General features: G+C 42.0%; 1 protein-coding gene across 3 annotated transcripts in view; it reads right to left on the reverse strand.

The window, feature by feature from the left end:
- Positions 1–6,211: 6,211 nt before the first annotated feature.
- Positions 6,212–26,716, reverse strand: part of LOC106592761 (natural killer cell receptor 2B4) — an 85,827-nt gene continuing 65,322 nt past the window's right edge. Inside the window, exons 1-6 of one of the 3 annotated variants that reach the window (XM_045694435.1) lie at positions 19,939–20,012; positions 9,387–9,686; positions 8,936–9,226; positions 8,628–8,726; positions 7,063–7,106; positions 6,226–6,890 (exon numbers count right to left, since the gene is read on the reverse strand). In XM_045694435.1, the coding sequence (XP_045550391.1) occupies positions 6,681–6,890; positions 7,063–7,106; positions 8,628–8,726; positions 8,936–9,226; positions 9,387–9,686; positions 19,939–19,993 (999 nt within the window). In that variant the 5' untranslated portion in view covers positions 19,994–20,012 and the 3' untranslated portion in view covers positions 6,226–6,680. Of the gene's footprint in view, positions 6,891–7,062; positions 7,107–8,627; positions 8,727–8,935; positions 9,227–9,386; positions 9,687–10,690; positions 11,515–19,938; positions 20,013–26,716 lie in introns of those variants that run through there. The other 2 variants (XM_045694433.1, XM_045694434.1) reach the window with 2 other exon arrangements.

Here is a 26,716-nt window from a genome sequence, read left to right on the forward strand (position 1 = left end):
ACAAAAGATTTCAAAATATTCCATTACCGTACTTCGAAGCATGTCAAACACTGTTTAAAATCAATTTTTATGCGATTTTTCTCGTAAAATAGCGATAATATTCCGACCGGGAGACGTTGTTTTCATTCAAAGACTGAAAGAAGAAATGGTGTCTCCACGCGCACGCCCGTGTCATTGTTCTCAGATCGACCACTATCCAAATGCGCTACTGTTTTCCGCCCAGGGACTGCAGAGTCATCATTCAACGTTCTGGCGCCTTCTGAGAGCCTATGGGAGCCTTAGAAAGTGTCACGTTACAGCAGAGATCCTCTGTTTTCAATAAAGAGGCTAAAGAAGGCCAAGAAATGGTCAGAGAGGGCACTTCCTGTTTGGAATCTTCTCAGGTTTTGGCCTGCCATATGAGTTCTGTTATACTCACAGACACCATTCAAACAGTTTTAGAAACTTTAGGGTGTTTTCTATCCAAAGCAATAATTATATGCATATTCTAGTTTCTGGGCAGGAGTAATAAACAGATTAAATCGGGTACGTTTTTTATCCGGCCGTGAAAATACTGCCCCCTATCCATAACAGGTTAACAAGATAATTGAAATGCATTCCAGGTGACTACCTCATAAAGCTGGTTTAGAGAATGCCAAGAGTGTGCAAAGCTGTCATCAAGGTAAAAGGTGGCTACTTTGAAGAATCTCAAATTTTGATTTGTTTAACAATGTTTTGGTTACTACATGATTCCATATTAGCAGCATCTCGTAAGCTCAAGGGCAGGGGTGTGTGTCTCCTTGTTAACAACAGCTGGTGTGCTATCTCTAATATAAAGGAAGTCTCGAGGTTCTGAGTTAGAATTCCTCGTGATAAGCTGTAGACCATACTATTTATCAAGATAGTTTTTATCATAATTTTTCATTGCTCTCTATTTACCACCATAAAAACAATGCTGGCACTAAGACTGCAGTCAACGAGCTGTATAAGGCCATAAGTAAACAAGAAAACGCTCATCCAGAGGTGGCACTCCTAGTGGCTGGTGTTTTTAATGCAGGGAAACTGAAATCCGCCTTACCTAATTTCTATCAGCATGTCATCTGGTAGAGGCGAAAACTCTAGACCACCTTTTTAGCAAATCTGACCATAACTCTATCCTCCTGATTCCTGCTTACAAGCAAAAACTCAAACAAGAAGTACCAGTGAAGCTTTCAATAAGGAAGTGGTCAGATGAAATGGATGCTAAGCTTCAGGACTCTTTCATTAGCAGAGACTGGAATATGTTCTGGGATTCATCTGATGGCATTGAGGAGTTTACCACATCAGTCATCAGCTTCATTAATAAGGGCATCGGCAACGTCATCCCCACAGAAACCGTATGTACATATTCCAACCAGAAGCCATGGATTACAGGCAACATCTGCACTGAGATAAAGGCTAGAGCTGCCGCTTTCAAGGAGCATGGATACTAGTCTGGACACTTATAAGAAATCCCACTAAATCCTCAGACGAACCATCAAATAGGCAAAGCGTCAGTAAAGGACTAAGATCGAATCCTACCACACCTGTTCTGACGCTCGTCTGATGCGTCTGGGCTTGCAAACTATCATGGATTACAAAGGTAAACCCAGCCGTGAGCTGCCCAGTGATGCGAGCCAACCAGAGGAGCTAAATGCCTTCTATGTTTGTGTAGCGGGCACGAGTCGGTCATGGTCTCGTGATGAGGTAACACCACCTGCGAACTTCAAAACCACTGTTTGCCCTCGGCCCAACTGGGAATTTCCTATTGGTTTAATAGTCTCAGACATTGGTTCTCCCATCGAGCACAGTGCATTTGGAAAGTATTCAGACCCCTTGACTTTTTACACAATTTGTTATGTTACAGCCTTATTCTAAAATGTATTCAATAGCTTAATAACCCATGTTCTTAAACTGAACTTTAATTAAACTACTCAGTCTACAACCCAGAATTTGTAAGATTCTGGTTGAATGAAACAGACGGAGTCCCATCTTACAATAGTCAAAATGTTTATTCACGAGGGCTCTGAAGTTCATTATACAAAGACATACATTTTATAGTTCACTTCCTACCTACGCACATACATCCACACAAACAGTAGATATCCTATGCACATACATACACACGGACAGTAGGTGAGTTGTATCCCTTCCCAGAGTTCTCACCACTGTTAATCACTACCCAGCGCTGTCCGTTCCATTCCCCCGAGATTAGAGGAACCTTGAGAAGTACTCCCTGTCCTATCATAAGTTTCTCAGAGTTTCTAGCCAAGTCGAGCCAAACACAGTCTCTATTGTTCTCGGTACTTTCTTAGGCACACACAAACACACATACATTTCTCTTCCTCACATGTCTCTACTAAACCTTATGGGACTTATGTTTAGTACTTTAATTATTCATTATACATGCTACAAACTAATAATCACTAATAGTTAGGTTTCGGGGTAGAATTATTTAATCATTACATTTAAACATATAAATCCCTTATCAAGTGACAAAGCGAAACAGGTTTTTAGTTCCTTTTTTAACCTCTGAAATATATATTTAGCTCAACATTAAATACTTCAACAATCAGTCCACATAGAGCAGCTTGATGTGGAGCGGGTAAACAATTTAATCTGTATAGGAAGGTCATTAAAAACAAATTGTATTTTGCCATAACAGCATGGTTTAATCATAATGAAAGACAAACACACACACTGTGCTGCCAGTCACAGTGAAGGGCGCGAGATGGAACTGATTTTGAGGGTGAGGAAAGCGAATGCGGGAACCTTGCCTTGAAACACTGGGCATCTTGTTAAAACCTCTTACATCTAGATGTTCCGCTAGCGGAACACCACTCCAATATCGAATGATAAGGCGTGGCGCGAAATACAAACTCCTCGAAAATCCGAAAACTTCCATTTTTCAAACATATTACTATTTTACACCATTTTAAAGACAAGACTCTCCTTTATCCTCTCTAGGGTAGGTGGGACGAAATCGAAATCCGGCCGTGAAAATACTGCCCCCTATCCATAACAAGTTAAGACATGCATTATCTGAATTAGTTCCACAGAATTATACCTACGGAGGAGCGGCTTCTGCGGAGGAACTTTGACTGTCTTTGAACTTCCAAGTTGGTTTAACATAGGACGAGAGCAAACGTTAGCTTGTGTGTGCCGAGCGGCACTAGAATTAAACACATCTTTTTGTAGTTCATAAATCCAATGTGAAACGTGATAAAAGCATTGAAAAATGTAATCCATTCTTCTCTAATTAAACATCTCTCCCTAATTTCTGAATTACGCTTGTAACGTCATTAGGCTACAGTAATCTATGCTTCAGAGGGAAGGGGCAGGTAGCCTACATATATATACACACTGGTAAAGATTTCCAGCTGGCAGGCAGACACTGAGTGACAGAGTGAGGATTTTGTGTAAGTGCTTTGTTATGATTTTTGTGGCACTGGAAAAATGTGGTTCTCAGTTCTGTTCCCTGAACCGGTTCCAACCCTTGGTCTTCACTAACATTTTCAACCTCTTCCCAACCCAGTCTGTAATGATGAGACAGCCTATAGGGAAGAAGTCAGAGAGCTGGCAGTGTGATGCCAGGACAACAGCCTCTCCCTCAATGTGAGCAGACAGAGCGAGCATGCCCCCATTCATATCGACGGGGCTGTAGTGGAGCGGGTTGAGAGCTTCAAGTTCCTCGTTGTCCACATCACTAAGAATATATCATGGTCCAAATACAACAGTCGTGAAGAGGGCACGACAATGCCTCTTCCCCCTCAGGAGGCTGAAAAGATTTGGCATGGGCCCTCAGAGCCTCAAAAAGTTATACAGATGCACAATTGAGAGCAAGGCGCTACAGAGGGTAATGCGTATGGCCCAGTATATCACTTGTGCCGAGCTCCCTGCCATCCAAGACCTCTATACCAGGCAGTATCAGGAAGTCCCTAAATATTGTCAACGACTCCAACCACCAAATTCATAGGCTGTTCTCTCTGCTACTGCGCGGCAAGCGGTACCAATTCACCAAGTCTGGAACCAACAGGATCCTGAACAGCTTCAACCCCCGAGCCATAAGAGCCATAAGAGTGCTAAATAGTTAAATAGCTTCCACGACTATCTACATTGACCCTTTTTTTGCACTAACTTTCTTGACTCATCACACACGCTGCTGCTCCTGTTAATTGTCTGTCACTATATCCCTACTAATACAGTTGAAGTCGGAAGTTTACATACACCTTAGCCAAATACATTTAAACTCAGTTTTTCACAATTCCTGACATTTAATCCTAGTAAAAATTCCCTGTCTTAGGTCAGTTAGGATCACCACTTTATTGTAAGAATGTGAAATGTCAGACATGGGGAGGCGCACAATTGGCCCAGCGTCGTCCGTGTTAGGGAGGGTTTGTCCGGCAGGGATATCCTTGTCTCATCGCGCACTAGCGACTCCTGTGTCGGGCCGGGCGCAGTGCACGCTGACCAGGTCGCCAGTTGTACGGTGTTTCCTCCGACATATTGGTGCGGCTGGCTTCAGGGTTGGATGTGCATTATGTCAAGAAGGAGTGCGGCTAGGTTGGGTTGTGTTTCGGAGGACGCATGGCTCTCGACCTTTGCCTCTTCCGAGTCCGTGAGGGAGATGCAGCGATGAGACAAGACTGTAACTACTACCAATTGGATACCACAAAATTGGGGGAAAAAAGGGGGGTAAAAAAATTATAAAATTAAAATTAAAAAAGAATGTGAAATGTAAGAATAATAGTAGAGAATGATTTATTTCAGCTTTTATTTTTTTCATCACATTCACAGTGGGTCAGAAGATTACATACACTCAAGTCTGGTTCATCCTTGAGAGCAATTTCCAAACGCCTGAAGTTACCACGTTCATCTGTACAAACAATAGTACACAAGTATAAACACCATGGGATCATGCAGCCATCATACCGCTCAGGAAGGAGACAAGTTCTGTCTCCTAGAGATGAACGTACTTTGGTGCGAAAAGTGCAAATCAATCCCAGAACAACTGCAAAGGACCTAGTGAAGATGCTGGAGGAAACAGGTAAGTATCTATATCCAAAGTAAAACGAGTCCTATATCAACATAACCTGAATGGCTGCTCAGCAAGAAGAAGCACCGCTCCAAAACCACCATAAAGAAGCCAGACTACGGTTTGCAACTGCACATGAGGACAAAGATCGTACTTTTTGGAGAAATGTCCTCTGGTCTGATGAAACAAAAATAGAACTGTTTGGTCATAATGACTATTGTTATGTTTGGCCATAATGACTATTGTTATGTTTGGAAGAAAAAGGGGGAGGCTTGCAATCTGAAGAACACCATCCCATCCGTGAAGCACGGAGGTGGCAGCACTTCACTGGTGCACTTCACAAAATAGATGGCATCATGAGGTAGGAAAATTATGTGGATATATTGAAGCAACATCTCAAGACATCAGTCAGGAAGTTGAAGCTTGGTCGCAAATGGGTCTTCCAAATGGACAATGACCCCAAGAATACTTCCAAAGTTGTGGCAAAATGGCTTAAGGATAACAAAGTCAAGGTATTGGAGTGGCGATCACAAAGCCCTGACCTCAACCCTATAGAAAATTTGTGGGCAGAACTGAAAAAGCATCTACGAGCAAGGAGGCTACAAACCTGACTCAGTTACACCAGCTCTGTCAGGAGGAATGGGCCAAAATTCACCGAACTTATTGTGGGAAGCTTGTGGAAGGCTACCCGAAACGTTTGACCCAAGTTAATAAAGGCAATGCTACCAAATACTAATTGAGTGTATGTAAACTTCTGACCCACTGGGAATGTGATGAAAGAACTAAAAGCTGAAATAAATCATTCTCTCTACTATTATTCTGACATTTCACATTCTTAAAATGAAGTGGTGATCCTACCTTACCTAACACAGGAAGTTTATACCTGGATTAAATGTCAGGAATTGTGAAAAACTGAGTTTAAATGTATTTGGCTAAGGTGTATGTAAACATCCGACTTCAACTGTACATATCTACCTCAATTACCTTGTACCCCTGCACATCGACTGGGTACTGGTACCCTGTGTATATAGTTATCTTTACTCATGGTGTATTTATTATTTATTTATTGAATCATAGGTTTTTTACTTTTCTATTATTTCTCTATTTTCTTTCTCTCTGCATTGTTGGGAAGGGCCTGTAAGAAAGCATTTCACTGTTAGTCTATACCTGTTGTTTCTCTCTGTATTGTTAGGAAGTGTAACGATGTGCGCTGAGAGTCAGGAAGCAAGTTCAGGGAGTGAGTGTTTCAATAAATAAACGGAACATAATACAAAACAAGAAACATGAACAACGCACAGACATGAAACAGAAACAGCAACAATGACGCCTGGGGAAGGAACCAAAGGGAGTCACATATATAAGGCAGGTAATCAAGGAGGTGATGGAGTCCAGGTGAGTGTCATAATGAGCTGATGTGTGTAACGACGGTGACAGGTGTGCGCCATAACAAGCAGCCTGGTGACCTAGAGGCTTGAGAGGGAGCACGCGTGACAGGAAGGGCCCGTAAGTAAGCATTTCACTGTTAGTCTACACCTGTTGTTTACGAAGCATGTGACCATTTTTATTTTGTTGTCTACACGGACGTGGGAACATTGCCTTTAAAAGGATTGAATAGAATCCCGGCCTAAGACGGTGTTCAAATTCCTGATTATTGTTTGCTAGTCTTTTTCCCCACCATAGCATATAAACTTTCCGGCATGGAGGTCATGGAGGTCATGGGGGTCATGGGGAGGTCCACAGGCGGAGGCTGGTGGTTCACAGGCTGGGGTTGGTATAGTCCCACCATACTGTAGATGGTGGGTGATGCTGGACCTGGAGACGCCTGCTCTTCACCACCTGCTTGACTGTTATCTGGAGTCTGGAGAATAAAATCACTTAATGAAATATTTCTCAGTAGCTGTTCAACGCTCTACATATACGCACAAAATTAAGATGAGTTTATTGTTCATTTGGAATTTATGTTTCCACTAACAACGTTTTCAAAAAATGTCCTCAACAGTATCAGTGATATTAAATATGAGGTATCTTACCCCAACTGTAGCATAATCTGTGTTTATAATATCCTCTTTGTCAGCTATAAATCAACCACATAAAAATCAAACAAATATTTAAAAGGTAGATCTTCAGAATCACTATGAGTATATAGAGCACCTTTGGAACCTATTCAGACCCCTTGACTTTTTCCACATTTTGTTACGTTAAAGCCTTATTCTAAAATGGATTAAAAAAATAAACCTCAATCCAGAAACAATACCCCATAATGAAAAAGCATTAGCAAATGTATAAAAAATGAAAAACAAACACCTTATTTACATCAGTATGAAGACCATTTTGCTATGACACTCGAAATTGAGCTTGGGTGCATCTTGTTTCCATAGATTATCCTTGAGATGTTTCTACAACCTTTCTCAGGGAAGTGACCAAGAACCTGATGGTCACTCTGACAGAGGTCTAGCGTTCCTCTGTGGAGATGGGAGAAACTTCCAGAAGGACAACCATCTCTGCAGCACTCCACCAATCAGGCCTTTACGGTAGAGTGGCCAGAAGGAAGCCACTTCTCAGTAAAAGGTGTAACACAGCCCGCTTAGAGTTTGCCAAAAGGCACCTAAAGGCTCTCAGAACATGAGAAACAAGATTCTCTGGTCTGATGAAACCAAGGTTCAACGCTTTGGCCTGAATGCCAAGCCTCATGTCTGGAGGAAACCTGGCACCATCCCTACGGTGAAGCACGGTGGTGGCAGCATCATGCTTTGGGGATGTTTTTCAGCAACAGGGACTGGGGGACTAGTCAGGATCGAGGGAAAGATGAACGGAGCAAAGTACATATAGATCCTTGAAGAAAATCTGCTCCAGAGCTCTCAGGACCTCAGACTGGGGCGAAGGTTCACCTTCCAACAGGATAATGAACCTAAGCACACAGCCAAGACAACGCAGGAGTGGCTTCGGGACAAGTCTCTGAATGTCCTTGAGTGGCCCAGCTAGAGCATGGACTTGAACCCATTGTAACATCTCTGGAGAGACCTAAAAATAGCTGTGCAGCAATGCTCCCCATCCAATCTGACAGAGATTGAGAGGACCTGCAGAGAAGAATGGGAGAATGTCCCCAAATACAGGTGTGTAGAGCTGGTACTGTCATACCCAGGAAGACTCTACAACACTTATTTCCCTCATTAAAATGCAAATCAATTTAAAACATTTTTGACATCTGTTTTTCTGAATTGTTTTGTTGTTATTCTGTCTCTCACTGTTCAAATAAACCTACCATTAAAAGTATAGACTGATCATTTCTTTGTCAGTGGGCAAACGTACAAAATCAGCAGGGGATCACATACTTTTCCCCCTCACTGTATATGTAAATGTGATATTTCAGGGGGGTTTTTGTAATAAATTACCAGAATTTTCTAAAAACCTCTTTGTTTTGTCATCATGGCGTATTGTGTCGATTGATGGGGGGAAAAAACTATTTAATACATTTTAGAATAAGGCTGTAACATAACAAAATGGGTAAAAAATGTGTCTGAATGCTTTCCGAATGCTCTTTATAAATAATGTGAAATCATCCTGTTATTAGCAGTATTCACAATCGGTAGCTTACCTCTATTTTGCTTTCGCCAAGTCAGGACAATGATGAAGGTGATGATGATGATGATGGCAATGCCACAGACTGTGACAATGAGTTTGAGGTCCTCTTGGTCTGGAAATAGTTATAAATCATCAAAATCACTACACCCTGAGTGTTACTTTGTGTGTCTGAATGTGTGTGCAAGTAGAAAAAACATGTTGACACACCCTACTAAATGCCAATTCCATTCTCCACTCATGTTGACGAAATGGTCTGACATGTTGTTGTCTATGTTACCTAAATGCTCGCTAGCCTAATGTGTACATGCATTCGTGTCTTACCAGACTTCCCAGAATTAGATATACACATTCCTTCGATTTCTTTGGTGTCATTGGCCCAGCTGACTTGGTTGCTGTGGTTACAGATGATGGAACCCCCTGCCACATAGACAGAGAGCAGGGGGACAGTGGAGGTCTCAGCCCCTCTACTCTCTCCTCCCACCTGAGAGCAGGTGATGCTGTTACAGCTGGAGGTGACAGAGGTGTTCTGACCTCTGCAGGTCACTGTCACGTTACAGGTGCCATTGATGTAGGAGACAGAGTCCACTGTCAGGACTGGAGGCTCAACTCTCCCTGAAAACAAATAGAAACCATGTATTGTTAATATATTAACCTGAGTACATGAGCTAGAGAACCAATGAATCTGAAGCCAAGAGCCTTTAACCTGTACACCATGCTTAGCTCTGATTTATACTGTAACTGTATAGAAAAAATAGAAAATGGTCAACCATACCTTGGACTTTTATCAAGTATGCAGCAACATTGCTGTCTTTGTTACCACTCACTACTGCAGTGTAAGGTCCACTGTCTCCTTCCTGTAGGTTCTTCAGTAGCAGAGAGAAGTTTCTCTCACTAAATTCAACCCTACCTTGGTACCTTTCAAACGTAACTTTTGGGGGGTACTTTACAATATTGCCTGATCTGTTAAACTTCGAAAATAGTACATCGACAACTTGCAGTTGAACATTTGTCGGGACATTCAGGCGAACATCCTGTCCCTTCAGCACAAACACAGAGGTCTCAACACTGGGCTCTGAAATAAACACAGAATACTTCATGTAAAAAAAAGATGAAAAAGCCCATCGTACAATGTGACAAATACAACAGTAGGATATATGAATTTGGCAACGCAACCTCCTAAAGGAATTTGTGGAAATAGATTTTTTTTGCAAATAGCCAAACTGACTGACACATTGTAATGATCCAATTTGCAGGCTTTGTAGTTTGGGCTGGAATTTCTCTATACACCCTATTTGATAAAAGGTTAACCCGTTAATAAGATCAACTGCCTTTAGATCATCAAGTAATACAGAAGTACTTTTACAATAAAGAACTAGGATATGATACCCACTATCATCTATTCAGTTTCAGAAACCATTCAGTGAAAGCAACTTGAAGTATAACTCCAGGAAGTACAACATAATCTGCCTAAAAGAATAGATAACTTGGGTGCTCAAAAATGTGGGCATATATTTGTGGTTGATTCTAACAGACATGTGTGAAAACAAGTTGAGCTGTGCATTTCAGATAGTGAGAGGTTTCCATGCTAAAAATGGCGCTGTTGCGTAGTTTCCTGTCATTGACTTTCTTGTAACTGACACTGAGAACTTTTTCTCACAGTAGTACAGTACTGTATACTATCAGTATACTATCACCACCCAAAATTGCTGTATTACTCATTACTTGTAAACACGTGTATAGCTTCAACATATGTTTAAAAGTACAGCATCATCAAAAATGGTTGCCCTAAAGTTAATTACATATTTTCAATTTAAAGTCAATAAATTACTTGAATGTTGTAAAGTTCAATACATCACAACACATGACTTAACTTCAGTAGATCATATGACTTCTTCTGAGTTCCTGTGTCACCCACTCGTTAGACAATCATTACACTGATTAGACTGGTTATAAGCAGAGTAATCAGCTCAAATGATACTGCCTGTTACTTACTGTATCTGCTAACAGATTATAGACACACATGTCTAATCAATATAATCAATATCACTATACAGATGTCTTAGAAAATGTTTTTACCTGGTTGATGGAGAAGAGTTAGTAGAATAGCGATGGGGAAATGCAAGGTCGCCATACTTTGATAAATGACTAAACCTAAATGAGGAAGTACTGTCACATAGGCCTATACTTCCTCTTCCTCCAGTAGCTTTTTACACCCATAACCGGAAGATTAACACATTCTGTTTGCAATTGTAACATGTTCCATGGCATTTGCAGTGATAACCTGTTTAAAATACATTTGTTCCATGGCATGTGAAATGATAACCTTTTTAAAATTCATTTCAAATCTATTTAGGAACTGAAAATGCACACCAAACTCAGGTGTTTGTGAAATTAATGACAGGGTAGAATGCATTTTTATCATGTTACAAATCAACTTGTGTTACTATATGATTTGTTATTGCGTAATTATAGTATTTCCAACACGTTTTTAACATGTACATTTCTGGTAGGCAGCCCCTACTAAATTATAGACGCCCAAATAGGGGAGCCTTGCGTTTCATTAACTAGCAGAAAACAAATAATTCAGTCGACATTCATACCGGTCATAGATTATGGCGCTATTGTCTATTTGAATGCAGCTGCCACACATATTGATGTGTATGAATGTGTATATTGATGCGTGTATCGATGTGAATATTGATGTATATTAATGTGTATATTGATGTAAATATTAATGTGTATAATGATGTGTATTCGGGGCTCATCTGTGAACGAGACCTTGGTCTCAGCATGACTCCTTGTCGAAATAAAGGATAACTAAAAATATATGACTTTCAAAATACAGAAATACAGCCGGTATGACGCAAAACTCAGCATCATATGATGCAAAACTCAGCATCATATGATGCAAAACTCAGCATACTGACTGTATTTCTGTATTTTTAAAGGTATATATTTTTTTATCCTTTTGAACCCAGGTCTGATCTTGATTGACACCACAGTATAATCACATTGGCTTCATCATCCTCTCAAATCATCTCAATATACTAACAGTCTGAACACATTATCTCCTGTAAACCAAATGAAGGCATTGGATAATATACTCTAAAGCCAATACTAGGTCTTGACGCATCTCTCTCAAGTCCTGACGCATATACAGTCCTGAAACATCTCTCTCAACTCAAGTTACCTGACAGGAAGTTCCCCAAAACATTATTTACACATGCAACCCTGGTTACCATAAAGAGTGCAGATGGCCTATCATTTCTAACATACATGAAGGGAACATTTCGGCATTTGCTGTATGATCAGTGAGGAAGTCCATATTGCAAATGTACGGTCCCTTACTAGACGTCCGCGAACTTTTGTTAAATTCGCGGACGACGTCGGGCCGTGCACTGGGGCCGGATCTTCTGGGAAGTCATCGAATGGAGAAGTCATCCGGGAAGTCATCGAACGGAGTCTCTCGGACGTTTTATAAAATCTTCACATTTTGGTCATTTCTCACTTGTCCCGGATTACACCACAGGAGGGCGAATGGAGGGCACATGGAATCATATTGCAAATGTAACAAACATCCCCAATCACGACGTGGCCTTTCTCCTAAACGGAAAAGACTTCGAAGATGAAACTTGGTGAGCATTGGTTTGGCATAATGGGCAGTTGGCCCCAAACAAGATGGAGTTGAGGCCTCAACGCTTTTTGAGTTAAGGCCATTTTTCTGGGATTAAAAGTCAAAAATTAAAATAGAGCGCTAATTTGACCACTTCACGTCAAAGTACATGAGCCTACGGTGTCAGGTAAAAAGAACCAGACATTAATCTATCGTCATTTAAGAGAAATCAATATTCTAAAAGAACCTAACCCAAGGAGGATATGTGTTCACTTTCAGCTTCCTGTGTCAACCAAAAGTGCCTAAAAATGGTGTCACAGGGGCTGTTTCGAAGGGTTAAAAAGATCACATATTTCCACAACTTCATATGTGTGAAGTTGATCAGAGGCTACTGTGAGGTCTACCTGTGTCGATTCTAAGCTTCCTGGAGCAACCGAAAGTTGTTAACCTGTCTGGGGACAGTATTTGCACCGCCGGATAAAAAAACGTACCCGATTTAATCTGGTTACTACTCCTGCCCAGTAACTAGAATATGCATATAATTAGTAGATTTGGATAGAAAACACCCTAAAGTTTCTAAAACTGTTTGAATGGTGTCTGTGAGTATAACAGAACTCATATGGCAGTCAAAACCCTGAGACAAATCCTAACAGGAAATGGAAATCTGATGTGTGGAAATCACTTCAAACATTTGCCATTGAAACACACAGGGGCTTATTAATCATTTAGCACTTCCTAAGGCTTCCACTAGATGTCGACAGTCTTTACAAAGTGGTTTGAGTCTTCTATGGTACAAACTGACCCAAAGAGAGGCTGTGGAACTTGGTCACAGGGGGAGGGCCATTTACTACAATGACGCGGCCGCCCCTGGCTACCCTCCCCTTTCAAAACGTATTATTGAAGCTCTGGTTGAAAAAGGCCCTAAAGATTTATGTTATACAACGTTTGACATGTTTGAACGAACTTAAATATATTTTCTTTGCACATTCGTGACGACAAGTCCCGCGCACTACGGTACATTTTGAGTAGCCTTCGGAACGCGCTAACAAGAAGGAACTATTGGGACAAAAAATTATTAACTTTTTCAAACAAAACTACATTTGCTGTGGATCTGGGATTCCTGGAAGTGCCTTCTGATGAAGATAATCAAAGGTAAGGGAATATTTACAATAGTATTTTTGATGGTTGATGGTTCCAAGATGGAGCTAACATGAATCGCCTAGCCTATTTTTCTGAGAATACCACATCGTTTATTGCAAAGTGTGATTTCCCAGTAAAGTTATTTTTAAAACTGGCAAAGCGGTGGCATTCATGAGATGTTAATCTATAATTCTTTGAATGACAATATTACATTTTAACAATGTTTTCGAATAGTAATTTTGTAAATTGTATCGCTGATCCACCGGAAGCATTTGAGGGAAAAGATTTTCTGAACGTCATGCGCCGATGTAAAATGCTTTTTTATATATAAATATGAACTTTATCGAACAAAAAATGCATGTATTGTGTAACATGATGTCCTAGGAGTGTCATCTGATGAAGATTGTCAAAGGTTAGTGCTGCATTTAGCTGTGTTTTGGGTATTTGTGATGCATCTAGTTGCTTTGAAAATGGCTGTGTGATTATTTCTGGCTGGTTACTCTCCTAACATAATCTAATGTTTTGCTTTTGCTGTAAAGCCTTTTTGAAATCGGACAGCGTGGTTTGATTCAGGAGAGGTGTATCTATAAAACGGTGTAAAATAGTCATATGTTTGAGAAATTGAAGTTATAGCATTTATGAGGTTTTGTATTTCGCACGACGCGATTCCACTGGCTGTTGACTAGGGTGGGACGCAAGCGTCCCACCTTGCCCAGACAGGTTAAAGACACACAGAGCCTGCAGTGGCATTACCATTATCTCTAGGCTGTGCCGAGTTCAACGAGATGCCCCGCTTGACCGTAGCTCGCTTGGTCTGAGCGTAGCGACCTTGAATAAAAGTAGGCCCAAAATTAAGCCTGGCCCTAAATTTCAAGTGCTTTTGGGTGACAGCGAGAGAACCGTTAGGGTTAGAAGCACAATTTGACCTCAGGAACATTCCTGAGGTCGTCCCGATCTGTGCAAGCCTAACCTTGACCATGTGGCATTAACCCTTAACAGTGAAAAGCAAGCGTCCCACCCCTGGTACACCCTATCAACAGCAGGTGAAATATCAAGGGCGCCAAATTTGAAAACAATTAAATGTCATAATTCAAATTTCTCAAACATACAACTATCTTACACCCTTTGAAAGATAAACATCTCCTTAATCTAACCACGTTGTCCGATTTTCAAAAAGGCTTTACGGCGAAAGCATAAAGTTAGATTATGTTAGGACAGTACATTGAAAATAGCTGTGTGTAATGTTTTGTCAATGCAAAGACACGCGTCACCAAAAGCAGAAAACCAGCTAAAATTCTGCACTAAGCTTTGACAATCTTCATCAGATGACACTCGTAGGACATTATGTTAGACAATACATGCATTTTTTGTTCTATCAAGTTCATATTTATATCCAAAAACAGTGTTTAACTATGGCGTTGATGTTGAGGAAATATTTTCCCTCCAATACCGCCAGTCAATCAGCACAACAAATAAAATAATTACTATTCGTAAACATTGGTAAAATATTATATTGTCATTCAAAGAATTATAGTTTAATATCTCGTGAACGCAACCGCATTGCCAGATTTAAAAAGAACTTTACTGGGAAATCACACTTTGCAATAATCTGAGTACTGCGCCCAGAAAAATTATCTTTGCGATACAGACTAGGCACCATCTTGGACTCATCTAAAAACAAAAATACTATGTAAATAATCCCTTACCTTTGATTATCTTCATCAGAAGGCACTTCCAGGAATCCCAGGTCCATAACAAATTTAGTTTTGTTCGAAAAGCTCATAATTTATGTCCAAAAAGCTCCGTGTTGTTAGCGCGTCCTGTAGGCTACTCAAAAACATGAACGACGCCCGCCGGAATAGTCTTCACCAAAGAGGGGGAAAAAAATATTTACGTTCGTTCAAACATGTCAAACGTTGTATAGCATAAATCATTAGGGCCTTTTTCATTCATAACTTCAATAATATTCAAGGCGGACGATTGCATTCTCTTTTAAAATGTATTGGAACGAGAGTACCCAAACATGCACTCGTGCGCCAGAGCAGTATTGGCCATCCGCTTATGACCAACGTTCCAAGGCTCTTGTTCGGTCAGTTTTCACAGTAGAAGACTCAAACCACTTTGTAAAGACTGGTGACATCTAGTGGATGGTGTAGGAAGTGCTCAATGATTAATACATCCCTGTGTGTTTCAATGGCATAGGCTTAAAAGTAATTCAACACATCAGGTTTCCACTTCCTGTCAGAATTTGTCTCAGGGTTTTGACTGCCATATGAGTTCTGTTATACTTACAGACACCATACAAACAGTTTTAGAAAATTCAGAGTGTTTTCTATCCAAATATGTTAACCTCTCTAGGGCAGGGGGGACGAATTCGTCCCACCTACGTAACAGCCAGTTGAATCCTGTGGCGTGATTTTCAAATACCTTAAAAATCCTATTACTTCAATTTCTCAAACATATGACTATTTTACAGCTATTTAAAGACAAGACTCTCGTTAATCTAACCACACTGTCCGATTTCAAAAAGGCTTTACAACGAAAGCAAAACATTAGATTATGTCAGCAGAGTACCAAGCCAGAAATAATCAGACACCCATTTTTCAAGTTAGCATATAATGTCACAAAAACCCAGAAGACAGCTAAATGCAGCACTAACCTTTGATGATCTTCATCAGATGACACGCCTAGGACATTATGTTATACAATACATGCATGTTTTGTTCAATCAAGTTCATATTTATATCAAAAACCAGCTTTTTACATTAGCATGTGACGTTCAGAACTAGCATACCTCCCGCAAACTTCCGGTGAATTTACTAAATTACTCACGATAAACGTTCACAAAAAACATAACAATTATTTTAAGAATTATAGATACAGAACTCCTCTATGCACTCGATATGTCCGATTTTAAAATAGCTTTTCGGTGAAAGCACATTTTGCAATATTCTAAGTAGATAGCCCGGCATCACAGGGCTAGCTATTTAGACACCCACCAAGTTTGGCCCTCACCAAAGTCAGATCTACTATAAGAAAAATGTTATTACCTTTGCTGTTCTTTGTCAGAATGCACTCCCAGGACTTCTACTTCAATAACAAATGTTGGTTTGGTTCAAAATAATCCATAGTTATGTTCAAATATCCTCTGTTTTGTTCGTGCGTTCAAGACACTATCCGAAGTGTAAAGAAGGGTGACGCGCCCGACGCGTTTCGTGACAAAAAAAAATCTAAATATTCCATTACCGTACTTCGAAGCATGTCAACCGCTGTTTAAAATAAATTTTTATGCCATTTTTCTCGTATAAAAGCGATAATATTCCGACCGGGAATCTGTGTTTTAGTACAAAGAGAGAGAAAATAAAAACATGGGGTTGCCTCGTGCACGTGCCTCAGTCTCATTGTCCTCTGATAGACCACTTACCAAAGGCGCTAATGTTTTTCAGCCAGGGGCTGCCTCGACATCATTCAGCTTTTTCCCGCCTTCTGAGAGCCTATGGGAGCCGTAGGAAGTGTCACGTTACAGCAAAGATCCTAAGTTTTCAATAAAAATTGTCAAGAAGCCCAAGGAATGGTCAGAGAGGGCACTTCCTGTACAGAATCTTCTCAGGTTTTTGCCTGCCATATGAGTTCTGTTATACTCACAGACACCATTCAAACAGTTTTAGACACTTTAGGGTGTTTTCTGTCCAAAGCCAATAATTATATGCATATTCTAGTTTCTGGGCAGTAGTAATAACCAGATTAAATCGGGTACATTTTTTATCCAGCCGTGTAAATACTGCCCCCTAGCCCTAACAGATTATTCCCCTTAATTCAACCTGAAGTCTATGTGGGTTATGAATGCCTTATGAACCTGTACTTTACTACATTGTCTGATCTGTTAAACATCCAATATAGCACATCAACATATTGCAGGGCAACATTTGTCTGGACATCCAGGCGAACATACTGTCCCTTCAGCACAAACACAGAGGTCTCAGCACAGGGCTCTGAAATAAACACACAGAAGACTTCATGTGATGAGGAGGAAATGAAGAGGAGGAATCCATAATTCCACAAGTATTAATTAGGGCCCTGTGTTTTGCACAATCATGTGACATAGCAAGCTTTTATCCTGTAAAGCCTTATCCAGAAATGATCATTACAAACTAATTAAAGCAATTGTCTGAGGATAGTGCTAGATCTGACATAAAAATAAAAAGGGTCAGTTTGATGAAAAAGCTTTAAATTAATGGTTATAATCCAGTCATGTCACAACACAGAGGTCTCAGCACTGGGCTCTGAAATAAACACACAGAATACTTCATGTAAAAAAAATAATTGAAAAAGTCCATAAAACAATGTGACAAATACAGCGGTAGGATATATGGATTTAGCAATGCAATCTCCTAAAGGAATATGGGCAAATTGATTTTTTTTGCAAATAGCCAAACTGGCTGACACATCGTAATAACCCGATTTGCAGGCTTTGTAGTTTGGGCTGGAATTTCTCTATACACCCTATTTGCTAAATGGTTTAAAGATGAACCCATTAATAAGATCAGTTGTCTTTAGATCAACTGAGTCACAACCTTTGTTACAACTAATACAGAAGTACTTTTACAATAAAGAACTAGGATATGATGCACACTATTTTTCAGTTGGGGCGGCAGGTAGAGCGTTGGGCCAATAACCGAAAGGTTGTTGGTAAAAATCTGTCGTTCTGCCCCTGTACAACGCAGTTAACCCACTGTTCCCTGGTAGGCCGTCACTGTAAATAACAATTTGTTCTTAACTGACTTGCCTAGTTAAATAAAGGTTAAATAAAAATAAAGTTCAGTTTCAGAAACCATTCAGTAAAAGCAACTTGATGAAGTATAACTCCAGGAAGTACAACATAATCTGCCTAAAAGCATAGATAACTTAGGTGCTTATAAATGTTGGCACATATCTGTGGTTGTGTCACGATTTCTGCCGAAGTCGATGCCCCTCCTTGAACAGGTGGTGCTCGGCGGTCGACGTCCACCGGTCTTCTAGCCATCATTGATCAGTTTTTCATTATCCATTGGTTTTGTCTTGTCTTCCATCACACCTGTTTCCAATCCCATTAATTACTTGTGTATTTAACCACCTGTTTACCCTCATGTCCTTGTCGGTGATTATTTGAATCTTATGTTACGTGGGTTTGTGTATAGGTGTGCGACGGGTATCCTTTACCCATTTTGTTTTGGTTTTTGGAGTTTGTTTTTTAATTAAATACTCCATAATTAACCAACTTGGTTTCTCCTGCGCCTGACTTCCCTGCCACCTACATACACGAATATGACAGGTTGATTCTAACAGACATGTGTGAAAACAAGTTGAGCTGTGCATGTCACGGGCGGATAGAACAGTTTAAGGGTGAGTCAAGCGCAGGAGACTGAGGTCCGTTGGAACAAATGTGATTTAATAAATCCAAGGGCAAAATCCATATAAGGCTGGGAGCACAACAGTCAAAAGACTAGAGGAAGCTCCGCTCGAAAAGACAGACGGGGCGCAGCCCGGCAACCCTAATGCCTAGACAATAAGTAGTAAACCAACTACATAAAACCAACACCACCTCTACCACACGTAACAAAGAACAATCCCGCACGAATCCTAACTAAACACAGACAGACTAAATACCCCCCCACTAATGACAAACACGAAACAGGTGCAATCAAAAAACAGACATAACTAACAGACACTGAAACATAGATCGGTGGCAGCTAGTAGGCCGGCGACGACGACCGCCGAGCACCGCCTGACCGAGGAGAGGCGCCACCTTCTGTGGACGTTGTGACAGTGCATTTCAGATAGTGAGAAGTTTCCATGCTTAAAATGGTGTTGTGGCCTAGTTTCCTATCAGTGACTTTCTTGTAACTGACATTGAGAACTTTTTCTCACAGTAGTACAGTACTGTATACTATCAGTATACAATCACCACCCAAAATTGCTGTATTACTCATTACTTGTAAGCATGTGTATAGCTTCAACATATGTTTAAAACTACAGTATCATCAAAAAACGTTGACCTGAAGTTAATTACATATTTTCAATTTAAAAGTCAAATTACTTGAATGTTGTAAAGTTCAACACATCACAACACATGACTTAACTTCAGTACTTCATTAGATTATGACTTATTTTGAGTTCCTGTGTGACCCACTGGTTAGACAACCATTACACTGGTTAGACTGGTTAGACAACCATTACACTGGTTAGACTGGTTAGACAACCATTAGACTGGTTAGACAACCATTACACTGGTTAGACTGGCTAGACAACCATTACACTGGTTAGACAACCATTACACTGGTTAGACTGGTTAGACAACCATTACACTGGTTAGACTGGTTAGACAACCATTACACTGGTTAGACTGGTTAGACAACCATTACACTGGTTAGACTTGTTGGACAACCAGTACACTGATTGGACTGGTTATAAGCAGAGTAATCAGTACAAATTATACTGCCTGTTACTTACTGTATCTACTAATCAGATTATAGACACATGTCTAATCAATATAATCTATATCACTATGCAGATGACTTAGAAATGTTTTTACCTGAATGATGGAGGAGAGTTAGTAGAATAGAGAGGGTGAAACGCACGGTCGCCATACTTTGACAAATGACTAAACCTAAATGAGGAAGTATTGTGACATAGGCCTATACTTCCTCTTCCTCTAGAATACTTTTATACCAATAACCACAATTCTAAAATGTCCCATTGCATTTGAAATGACTTGATAACCTGTTTCCAACAAATTACATTTATTTAGGAACTGAAAATGCACTCCAAACTCAGGTGTTTGTGAAATTAAAGACATGGTAGAATGCATTTTTATCATGTTACAAATCACCTTGTGTTAATATTAGATTTGTTATTGTGTAATTATATTTTTTCTAACACGTTTTAACATGTACATTTCTGGTAGGGCAGCCTCTACCAAAGTACTGACACCCAAATACGGGAGCCATGCCTTTCATTAACTAGCAGAAAACAAATAAATCAGTCAACATTCATACCGGTTAATTAGACTATGGCGATATTGTCTATATGACTGCAGCTGCCACTGTACTGAAGCCAATAGTTAGTCCGGGTAGCTATTGGTTAACTATTTAACAGTCTGCATTGCCCCTTTTTGCAGTAACACTTTTGACTGATCACTGCTGCTGGTTGTTATCTATGTTAATAACTTTATCCCTACCTACAGTATATGTACATATCTACCTCAATTACCTCGTACTCCTCCACACTCGACTCGGTACTGGTACCCCATGTATATAGCCATGCTATCAGTACTAATTGCTTATTTATTTCTTGTGTTTATCATTTTGTACATTTTTCTATTATTTCTCTATTTTCTTTCTCTCTGCATTGTTGGAAAATGATCCATAAGTAATCATTTCACTGTTAGCCTACCCCTGTTGTTTACTAAGCATTTGACAAATAAAATTGTATGTGATTTGAATTGGACGTAGTTTATCATAGATTATTGCGCTTTATTAGGCAATAGGTTCAGTCATCCAACTCGGAATTGTAAAGCCTCTTTCTAGAGCTACGACCTGAAGATCAATGACGTCATCATGATTTAACCTTGTTTTGTAAGCACCATAAATCCAGAGAACGCCAGACTTGATGTCAAAATTTGCCCACAAAGGACCGCCGCGCCACCTTGCTATTCAAGTGAGCACAGCACAACAAGGTGAGTCCAAAAATGTATTGTATGCTATTCCTGCTGCATAAATGATGTAATATGCCGGGGAGATATATATACTGTAGCTAAGAAAGTAATACTAAGTGTATGTTGTGTAGTAAGATGTTAGTAGGCCATATGCCTCACCCTAATAATTTGGTCTATTTACCCCTCTTAATTTCGCCTACTGTTCTGACTTGGTGGTGCCCAAGTAGCCTATAACCTGTTTTAGAGAAATGTAATCATTGAATATTGTAAGACCTTTCATTGTCTGCATATATGCCCCCTTTATTTATCCTATGGTTCTGACTTGGTGTACAAGGAGAACACTGTAAGAACGGCCCATGTTCTGAATTCTGTCACTAGGTGCTAAACAAATAGTTATTTTGACTACGTCCGTCCTAGCTCGCTCATTAATGTCTTAATGGAAATTACGGATCGCCTCTTATACGCTTGTCGTCCCCTTATGCCATACTTTGTACATCTCAATTTTGCAGTAAATGAGGCTGAATGAACTGTTTTGCTGCCAGACAGACAAGGCTCCGCTGATAGACAGGTGTAGCAGTGTAGCAATACTGTACCAAGTTATCTAGCTGAATAAACTAAGTTTGAGCCTATTCCTGGAAACATTGAAACACTGTAGTTTACATCAATTATAATTTCTAAGTGGAAGATAGAATAGTTATATTTGAGTGTTTCAGTGAATGGTTAGTGAGGGAGGCCCTGCTCTCTCGCTTCCCCAGTTGTTTAGTTAATTTTCATTCCAATCTCCTTTGCATTAGCGTAGCCTCTCCTGTAGCCTGTCAACTATGTGTCTGTCTATCCCTGTTCTTCCTCTCTGCACAGGCCACACAAACGCTTCACACCGCATGGCCGCTGCCACTCTAACCTGGTGGTCCCAGCGCACGACCCACGTGGAGTTCCAGGTCTCCGGCAACATCTGGAACTGCCGGTCTGCGGCTAACAAGGCAGAGTTCATCTCAGCCTATGCTACCCTCCAGTCCCTCGACTTCTTGGCGCTGACGGAAACATGGATTACCACAGAAAACACTGCTACTCCTACTGTTCTCCCCTCGTCTGACCACGTGTTCTCGCATACCCCGAGAGCATCTGGTCAGCGGGGTGGTGGGAATGGAATCCTCATCTCTCCCAAGTGGACATTCTCTCTTTCTCCCCTGACCCATCTGTCTATCTACTCCTTTGAATTCCATGCTGTCGCAGTCACTAGCCCATTAAAGCTTAACATGATTATCATTTATCGCCCTCCAGGTTCCCTTGGAGAGTTCATCAATGAGCTTGACGCCTTGATAAGTTCCTTTCCTGAGGATGGCTCACCCCTTACAATTCTGGGTGACTTTAACCTCCCTACGTCTACCTTTGACTCATTTCTCTCTGCCTCCTTCTTTCCACTCCTCTCCTCTTTTGGCCTCACCCTCTCACCGTCCCCCCTACTCACAAGGCAGGCAATACGCTTGACCTCATCTTTACTAGATGCTGTTCTTCTACTAATCTCATTGCAACTCCCCTCCAAGTCTCCGACCACTACCTTGTATCCTTTTCCCTCTCGCTCTCCTCCAACAGTACTAACTCTGCCCCTACTCAGATGGTATTGCGCCGTCGCAACCTTCGCTCTCTCTCCTGCTACTCTCTCCTCTTCCATCCTATCATCTTTTCCCTCTGCTCAATCCTTCTCCAACCAATCTCCTGATTCTGCCTCCTCAACCCTCCTCTCCTCCCTTTCTGCATCCTTTGACTCTCTATGTTCCCTATCCTCCCCTCCTGCTCCGTGGCTTGACGACTCATTGCAAGCTCACAGAACAGGGCTCCGGGCAGCCGAGCGGAAATGGAGGAAAACTAGCCTCCCTGCGGACCTGGCATCTTTTCACTGCCTCCTCTCCTCAATTTCTTCCTCTGTTTCTGCTGCTAAAGCCACTTTCTACCACTCCAAATTCCAAGCATCTGCCTCTAACCCTAGGAAGCTCTTTGCCACCTTCTCCTCCCTCCTGAATCCTCCTCCCCCCTCCTCCCTCTCTGCGGTTGACTTTGTCAACCATTTTGAAAAGAAGGTTGACGACATCCGATCCTCGTTTGTTAAGTCAAACGACACCGCTGGTCCTGCTCACATTGCCCTACCCTATGCTTTGACCTCTTTCTCCCCTCTCTTTCCAGATGAAATCTTGCGACTTGTGACAGCCGGCCGCCCAACAACCTGCCCGCTTGACCCTATCCCCTCCTCTCTTCTCCAGACCATTTCCGGAGACCTTCTCCCTTACCTCACCTCGCTCATCAACTCATCCTTGACCGCTGGCTATGTCCCTTCCGTCTTCAAGAGAGCGAGAGTTGCACCCCTTCTCAAAAAACCTACACTCAATCCCTCCGATGTCAACAACTACAGACCAGTATCCCTTCTTTCTTTCCTCTCCAAAACTCTTGAACGTGCCGTCCTTGGCCAGCTCTCCTGCTATCTCTCTCAGAATGACCTTCTCGATCCAAATCAGTCAGGTTTCAAGGCTGGTCATTCAACTGAGACTGCTCTTCTCTGTGTCACGGAGGCTCTCCGCACTGCTAAAGCTAACTCTCTCTCCTCTGCTCTCATCCTTCTAGATCTATCTGCTGCCTTTGATACTGTGAACCATCAGATCCTCCTCTCCACCCTCTCCGAGTTGGGTATCTCCGGCACGGCTCACTCTTGGATTGCGTCCTACCTGACAGGTCGCTCCGACCAGGTGGCGTGGCGAGAATCCGTCTCCGCACCACGTGCTCTCACCACTGGTGTCGCCCAGGGCTCAGTTCTAGGCCCTCTCCTATTCTCGCTATACACCAAGTCACTTGGCTCTGTCATATCCTCACATGGTCTCTCCTATCATTGCTACGCAGACGACACACAATTAATCTTCTCCTTTCCCCCTTCTGATAACCAGCTGGCGAATCGCATCTCTGCATGTCTGGCAGACATATCAGTGTGGATGATGGATCACCACCTCAAGCTGAACCTCGGCAAAACGGAGCTGCTCTTCCTCCCGGGGAAGGACTGCCCTTTCCATGATCTCGCCATCATGGTAGACAACTCCATTGTGTCCTCCTCCCAGAGTGCTAAGAGCCTCGGCGTGACCCTGGACAACACCCTGTCATTCTCCACTAACATCAAGGCGGTGACCCGATCCTGTAGGTTCATGCTATACAACATTCATAGAGTACGACCCTGCCTTACACAGGAAGCAGCGCAGGTCCTAATCCAGGCACTTGTCATCTCCCGTCTGGATTACTGCAACTCCCTGTTGGCGGGGCTCCCTGCCTGTGCCATTAAACCCCTACAACTCATCCAGAACGCCGCAGCCCTTCTGGTGTTCAACCTTCCCAAGTTCTCTCACGTCACCCCGCTCCTCCGTACACTCCACTGGCTTCCAGTTGAAGCTCGCATCTGCTACAAGACCATGGTGCTTGCCTACGGAGCTGTGAGGGGAACGGCACCTCCGTACCTTCAGGCTCTGATCAGGCCCTACACCCAAACAAGGGCAATGCGTTCATCCACCTCTGGCCTGCTGGCCGCCCTACCGCTGCGGAAGCACAGTTCCCGCTCAGCCCAGTCAAAACTGTTCGCTGCTCTGGCACCCCAATGGTGGAACAAGCTCCCTCATGACGCCAGGACAGCGGAGTCAATCACCACCTTCCGTAGACACCTGAAACACCACCTCTTTCAGGAATACCTGGGATAGGATATAGTAATCCTTCTAACCCCCCCCCCCAAAAAAATAGATATATTGTAAAGTGGTTGTTCCACTGGATATCATAAGGTGAATGCACCAATTTGTAAGTCGCTCTGGATAAGAGCGTCTGCTAAATGATGTAAATGTAAATGTTAATGAAGGCACCGTAGCTGAATCAACATACGGTACATTCTCAAGTTGAATTGTATGTTCACTCAACTTAGAATTTTAGAGGGAGGGTCCTAAGCTGACATATGGAATTGTTTTAAGATGGATCATTTCGCTATTTGATTTAGAATTTTAGGACCATTTAGGTATAAAAAAATATATATAAAAACAATGATTTGATATAAAATATTACATTTGGCTTTGACTACTCTAGCCCATAGAAATGCATTGAATAACATATTTATAAATGGCAAAAAAGACAGTCAAAAAATAAATCATAAGGAATGCAGTTGTTAAGTGTCTGTCCTATATCTAGGAGATATAAGAACATTTAGGAAATATATATATTTTTACACATATTTTGGCCCTTTTTTTGGGTAGGAAAATCGGTGTACTTCCATAAATGTTTTACGGAGATCACTGGAGACAACCTTTTTTCGTGAGACCCTCCTCTTTCCATAGAGTGGTTCCATTCGTTTCTAGGCCAAACTGTTCGGACGCTACAGACGTTTGCGTGAGAAGACCGATTGTCAGGATGTCTCATGGTCTGACAAACACCGCTGTAGCTCGGTCACCTTCCATCGCATATGCGGAAGGCCACCATAGGACGTGATGGATTAAGACGCAGCCCATACAAAAACACAGATATCTCTAGCTTAAACTGACTGATTTTGTTTTGATTGACACCGGTGCGTCAACAGACTCTAGGGGTCAAATACACAAACTTTAACACATTAGCTGAAATTGTCCTCTAAACTCACAGAATTGCTCTCATTAAGCAATTGCTTAAGTTGCCTTTTTTTACAGTGCAACAGTATGCTAATGGTAACTATAGTTGAATTAGCATGAATTACAAAACACTTTGCCTCTTTTCTATGCATTGTACAGTAATTCAGAGACCCAGGACCGGTTGTTAGTAAACCGGCGACATCGACCGCCGGGGGGAGGAGCGGGAGTAGATGTGACAGTACCCCCTCCCCCTCGTCAAGAGGGACGGCCCCGAGGACGAGGAACTGGCTGGTCCGGGCGGTGAAGATGGAAAACATGGATGATGCCATGATCCAGAATGTCCTCGGGACCCAACACCGCTCCTCTGGGCTGTACCTACCCAGTCCCCCAGGTACTGGAGCCGACCCCCACGACGTCTGGAGTCCAGTAGGGATCTGACAGCATAGGCGGGAGCTCACTCGACGTCCAGGGGGGGCGGAGGGATGTCGTGGGAGACAGCATCAGCCAAGGGACCAGGAACCACTGGCCTGAGAAGGGAGACATTAAAAGATGAGATGCGTTAGTCACTGGGAAGCTGTAACCTATACATCACCTCATAGGCCCTCTGGAGGACCTTGAATGGCCCCATTTTATGGGGGCTCAATTTCTTGCAGGGCAGGCAGAGTGGGAGGTTCCTGGTAGAGAGCCAGCATGATCCCCTGGATGGAACACGGGGGTCTCACTGCGATGGCGGTCTGCCTGCTCCTTCTGATGGTGGACGGCGCTGGAGTCTTACGTGAGCCTCGCTCCACACCTCTTCTGAACGCCTGAACCACTCATCAACCACAGGAGGTTCAGTCTGGCCCGGGGTCTATGGAGCCAGAGCCGGCTGAAAACCAGAACACACTGGAAGGAGTCAGCCCGTTGGAGGAGTGACATAATGCATCGGGAACCTCCCCAGCTCCTGGTTCATCCTCTCCACCTGCCCGTTGGACTGAGGCTGACCGTGACAACGAGCTTCTCAATAATGGCTTTCCATACCCGTGATGTGAATTAGGGCC

This window comes from Salmo salar, chromosome ssa14 (assembly GCF_905237065.1).
Source record: "Salmo salar chromosome ssa14, Ssal_v3.1, whole genome shotgun sequence".
NCBI lineage: Eukaryota > Metazoa > Chordata > Actinopteri > Salmoniformes > Salmonidae > Salmo > Salmo salar.